General features: G+C 58.8%; 1 protein-coding gene across 1 annotated transcript; it reads left to right on the top strand.

Moving 5' to 3' along the window:
* Positions 1-288: 288 nt before the first annotated feature.
* Positions 289-4,329, top strand: LOC145535424 (uncharacterized protein CXorf49 homolog). Its single transcript, XM_081563853.1, has 6 exons — positions 289-1,726; positions 2,351-2,507; positions 3,045-3,121; positions 3,405-3,450; positions 4,013-4,054; positions 4,157-4,329. The coding sequence occupies exons 1-5, from the start codon at positions 437-439 to the stop codon at positions 4,051-4,053; spliced, it is 1,611 nt and encodes a 536-aa protein (XP_081419979.1). The 5' UTR covers positions 289-436; the 3' UTR covers position 4,054; positions 4,157-4,329.
* Positions 4,330-5,746: the final 1,417 nt, after the last annotated feature.

Below are 5,746 nucleotides of genomic sequence, written 5' to 3'. Positions count from 1 at the left end.
CTCCACACACTTTGTACACAGTCAGGGCTCAGGGCTGTGACTCTAACCGGAAAGGGGAGGTGGGACAGGAGGAGGTGGGACGAGAGGCTTGACAGAGGTATACACGCAGCATCACCTTCAGCCACCAACTCGCCATCTGCCGCGATGGCCTTTGGGCTTGGCAGCAAACCACAGGAGGCCCTCGACCCCATTGGTTACACCTCGAGGGGGCGGGCAAAGAAGGCGCGTGCTGGTTGGCAGGAACCGGACCAATGAGGAGGCGCAGCGCTGGCAAGCTGAAAGCTTCGCGAGATTTGCTGCGATCGCCTCGCGTGCTGCTTTATGGCGCGCTCCAGACGCCGCCCGCCTCGCATGCCCTGACCGTTACCGCCGCCGCCCCCTCGACCTGGTTGATAAATCGTCGCCGCCCCAGGTCCGCGGCCACCCAGGTCGCCACATGAGCTCCTCAGATGATGAGGCGGCTGTTAGGGGAGTGGGTTTCAGCTCAGAGTGCGGGGAGCACACAAGCGGCCTTGAGGTCCGCTCCACAGCTCTGCAGGGACCCAGCCCCGGCCCTGAGCCGGGGGCAGCGCGAAACGGCGAGGGTGAGGGTGGGGATGGCTTCCTAGATCCTGAGTGCTTTGAGTCAGAGCGGGAGGTAACGGAAGCGGGAGGGCAGGTGCTGTGTGGCCGCGAAGGCCGGCCTGGTTCCCCGGCCAACGACCAGGGGGACGTCCTGCAGCTGGCTGACGAGTCAGTGGCGGCCATCCTGCAGCAGCTGGCCAACCTGGACTTGCTGGGCATCCGCAGATGCCTGTCTCCGGAGAGCTACGTGGTCGGCGAAGGGTCTCCCTTGTGGGCCCTCGAGGAGCGACCCGGCAGTCGAGGCGTGGCCGCCCAGAGGGTTGGGGAAGAGGCACAGGCTGAGGCCAGCCCTCTCGAGGTTGGCAGGCTCGAGGCGGACCGGGCTGGGGGAAACCCTAAGAGAGGCAGTAAGAGTAGGTTGAAGGTGGCTGTGGATCGCCAGCGGCCCCCCTCAGAAAGCCCAGCCGGGCTGCTGTCCGACTCCGAGTCCTCTGATGAGTTCAGTGAGATAGAGCTGATGAGGGTGAGCATTTATGGCAAAGACGGAGGACAGGCCAAGCTCAACAGCCCCAAGGGCCCCGGGGACACACCCAAACACTCAAAAGTCCAAGGCAGGGAGAATCTCCTTAACGTGCCAGGCACTTGCCAGTCCTCGGCTCTGCGAGGATTAATCTCGGTTGTGGAAAGGCAGGTCAGGCAGGGCGATGCAGAGCAGGGGGACATCTCTCCCTCTAAGAAATTGCAGAGCATGCTCAAGGAGAAGGGGGGCAGCCTGCCCAGGTACCCGAGAGTAGCAGTAGCATCAGCTACTGCAGCTGCCACTACTGGCAGCCTACCGCGGCCCAATCCTAGGAGGAAGGGGGTCCAGGAGAAGAAATCCCTCAGGGGCGTCTCCAAACCTGCCCCGGGGAGAACCTTCCCTTCCTGGGAGCAGGGAATCTCGGCCACTCCCCTGGATCCGGTCACCTTCCCCCCAGTCTCCGGCATCCCGCTGCTTGAGAGGTCCAAGAAGTATGCCTTGGTCCCTTTGGGAGCCAAAGAATCCAAGCAAACCGGCGCTCGGAAGAAATCCATGGCTAGGCGGGCACGGGAGTTGGTGGCAACGATGGCGGTGTCCGGAGAAGACAACGACCCAAATAGAGACCCATTCCCAAAGGGCCGAGTGAGTAGGCCAGGCCCCTCCTTGCTGCCCCCTCTTCCCCCTGCCATCCTCCCCAGGACACAGGTCTTCACCCGTGCTCCCTCTGTCCATCCCTCAGGGGTGGTCATTGGGTGGCCCTCGGTCACTGGGTCATTAGGATGCCAGATTGGGGTCTTTTACTAGGGACAGACGTTAAGGTAGCACTTTGGGTGTGCTGGGCTGGGTTCTCCACCCTTGGCCTGTTTCCAGCCAGGCTGGGGCTGGAGTGGAAGGGAGAGCTGGTAGCTGAATTGATTTGAGGGGCCCCTTAAAAGCTTCACAGAGCTTCGGTGTTTAGACACATCACTTTCCTGAATCCTACTTCCTAGCTGATCCCCAAACCTTCCTTGCAGGGGCCCCAGGCTTTCTCAGTGCCACACTGTTGTCCCCAGCTCAGCTCTGCCTGCTGGCCTGGGGCTGACTTAGAGGGAATGTGCTGAAGAGATCAGCCTTTCAGTTTCCTTTCCAGTTCCCTGCCTCAGCTCGGTCTTGAATCACACGAGGTCTCACACACACAGACATAGACATATAAATGCACTGGTACGCACAGGTGCACGCACACACACACATCCTTACTCCAGGTCAGTGAGAAATCTTTGTTCTTAGCTGACCACTGACAGGGCACCGGCGTCTTGTCCACGGGTGCGTCAAGGAGAACCCAGCAGCACCAACGTCAACATCAGAGGCGGGCAGGATTCAGGAAACTCAGAGCCCGTGGCCATGAACAAGGGAGAAGTCATGCCCAGAGGGCCTGGCCCCTCAGGTGAGTGTCCTGGGTTTTGATATGGGGGCAGGGAACCAGGGGTGAGGGCAGAAACCTCTGTCTCTCTCTCTCTCTTTTCTGGGGCCTCAGCCTTGCTCTCAGGCTGCCTCTTCCATGGGAAACAGGTGTCAGCAGGGCTAGCCCTGGCCCCATCACCTTCTGTGTGGGATTTGTTTGGCAGGGGTGATCGGTGGCAGTGCCCCAACAGCTACTCTGGGCGTAGACCTGCAGGCTAATAGCATTTTCTGTGAAGTGCTGTTCGCCCACATTGCTCTCCCAGGTGCTGGCCGTGGCTGCCGCTCTGGGAGGCTCGAACCCAGAACCACAGTCTTTCGGGACCATGGTGGTAAAATGGCTGCCCCTGAGGAATAGGAGGGGCAGGCCCAGAGAGAAGGTTTGGGCTGCCTGCCGGGCAGAGCCGGGGAGGCTTGATGCTAGCAGAGGGTGGTACTACCTCACCTCACGTTAGACCCTGCTTGGCCCTTTCCACCTCACTGGGAGCCTGGGAAGCTGGATTGTGTGTCCTTTCCCTGTCAGGTGACCACGAACCAACTGACCATCCCCCAAGACCGAAAAGGCGGCAGCAGCCACCTGCAAGGCAGGGCTGTCCTCGGGTAATGCTTCTTCTGGCTCCTGGAAATGCACACCCAAACCCCATGGTGGGATCTGGGTCCAAGTTCAACTGACATGTGTGGGCACCCCCCCCCGCCCCCCACCCCGTCCCCATCCCACACCCCAGGGAGGGAGCCCACCTCCTTTCCTCTGAGGAAAGTCTTTCCCTTGCCAGTCTAGACACCTGGCTTTGGGATGGAGGGCCCGGGGGGAGAGGAGAGGAGGAGGAGAGGGGAGGCGGGTGTATACTAACCATTTCTCTTCCTGCTGTGTCTGCTGGCCTAGTGTCTGGTGCTACAGAGAGAAATAGACGACCTTAAGGAGCAACTTGGTATGAGGAACCAGGGACAGAGAGCAGTGGGTTCTTAGTGCAGAAGTGGGGTGGGCCCTTGGGGTGGGTGGGCTGCCGGTGCAGGAGGCCTCGTAGGGACCAGCATTCCTGTGGGGAGGAGAACCTATCACGCCTGACCCTGGAGCGGGCGGTGCATGTTCAGCTGGGCGTGTGGACAAGGAGCAAAGTGCTGTGTGGACTGCGTACACACTCTGCCAGCCAGGCGAGTCCTAGAGAGCTCCTTCTGATAGGACTTGTAGAGATGCCTTGTTGATCTTGTGTGGCCTCGGAGGTTCTTGTTGGATTGTTTGTGAGACAATTTTTGAATGGTCTGGGCGTGGCCCCGACCTTGAGAGCTGCTGGCACATTTTGTTTCCTTTTAGGAAATGGCTCCACATTTAATTCCGGTAGTGGGGAGTGACGAGGCCCAGAGCTCTTTGCATCGGGGCTGGGGGTATGTGGGTTTCAGGTTGCAGGGCTAGGTGGTTCCCCACGGGGACAGGGGGACAGGCTTCTATGTCCGTCTGTCTAGAGCACCTGTTTATGCCTCTCCCTGTTGCAGCCTCCATGCAGTACCAGGTTGACAAGTTCCGGATCCTTTGAAGTGAGTGTTACACACCCCACACCCCTTCCCACAGTCCTGGCTGCTGAGCAGGGCCGTGGGCTGGCCCTGGCTTGAGGCTCTTCCCTGACTCTGCTGTTTCAGAGGTTGAGCCCAGTATCTTCCGGCAAGGGGAGCAGCTGTTACCTCCGGGGCCGACGAGCTGTGGCCAAGCTTGTTGCCTCCTGTTCTGCCTCCACCAGGGCATCCTCTGCCCCTTGTTTTGCCCCCTGTCTGCCCCAGTTTCACAGCAGTTTTTGATTAAAAGGCTTCTCATATTGTGTTCTGTCCTCTCTCTGGGGGGTAGGGGTTGGGGGAATGGGGCAAGGCCTGGTGGGGAGCCACTCCGTATCAGAGCCTGTTCCACAACAGTACCTCTGGCATCCTGTGGGGGGCACTCTGGGTCAGCCTGTGCTACCATCCAGGCCGTCAGGCCAGCGGAGCGCCCCTAGTGTGTGTTCTGTGTGGGCTCTGTCTGGCCACCTTGGCACGTCCCCCCTTTTCCCTGAAGGCCCTCTTCTAGTTCTCTAAACACCCTCCTCTGGGCTTTAGGAGTTTCCATTCATTGCTGCCATTCTGCCTCCCTGTCAGAAGGAAGTCATGACCCCCTTACAGAGCTCCAGTCTTTCACCCTTCCCTCACTGAACTCATTGTCCTGCTTACCCCGACCACTCTGCTTTCCTGTCAGAGCACCCTCGATCTCTCCCCTGGCTTGCCATCGATGACCTTGCCTGCATGTTTACTTAAGCAGGTGGTAACAGGCACAGGTTTGCTCATCTTCCCCCTTCCCCGGCCCTACCCTCTCAGTGGAGTCCCTACCCCACCCCACCCCCGGAGCCACCTTGCAAGCAGGAACCTGCGTACTCTCCCCGCTCTCTTCAGCACTCACCCCTGAGACTCAGGCACCAAAACTTTGGCTTCCCCTTCCTTGGGTTCAGTAAAGGGCATGAGGATGAATCTTGGACCCGCTGAACTGGGGAGCAGGATCGAAGCTCAGGGGAACACAGGGGAACACAGGAGAAAAGCTCAGGTTAGTTGCTGAGCTGGAGGTCAGGAGAGGCGTCTGGTGCCAGTCTGGGGCAGAGTGCACCCTGACAGCTAGAGATGGATGGTCCGGTCCTTGGAGCTTTCATATCCTCCCTGCCCTAACCAACTGACCAGCCTACACTCCTGCAGCCTGGATGTCTCTCTGCCCTTGAGTGGAAACGGGCCCATCAGGCTCTATGACAAGTATGGTTGGTAAGTCTGTGTTCTTACAGGGTCTCCATCAAATACCGTTCCACCAGCCCCATGACATAGATTTTCCTGCAAATGATACTTCCCGGAGTGTCCCAGCTCAGTCTCCCAGACTACTTGTTAGGGCACACAAGACTGAGTCTGAAATCCATGTTCAATTCCCGTCCCTCCCTCCCGCCCTGAAGTTTGGGGAGGACTTCCTTCTCTCAGCCAAGACCCCAGGGCTGTGCCAGCCTGAGACTCAGAGGGACACATTTGTATTGGAGTGAAATGAGGGTAGGTTCTGCCTGACTCCCTTCCTGAAAGACCACGGTTTTATTTCACAGAAGAGGGTATGATGGTAGGTAGCACATTCAAAGTTGGTGCCTGGGCATCTCTCTGGGTGAATTAAAGTCATCAGGGATAATGCCCCTTGAGGCAGAAAGGTGTGATTCGGGGAGTAATGGAAATAGAGCCTGG

This window comes from Giraffa tippelskirchi, chromosome X (genome assembly GCF_054371585.1).
Source record: "Giraffa tippelskirchi isolate mGirTip1 chromosome X, T2T-mGirTip1v1.2.pri, whole genome shotgun sequence".
Classification (NCBI taxonomy): domain Eukaryota; kingdom Metazoa; phylum Chordata; class Mammalia; order Artiodactyla; family Giraffidae; genus Giraffa; species Giraffa tippelskirchi.
Note: the sequence above shows the minus strand (reverse complement) of the source record. Positions and strands in the feature narration are given on the sequence as shown.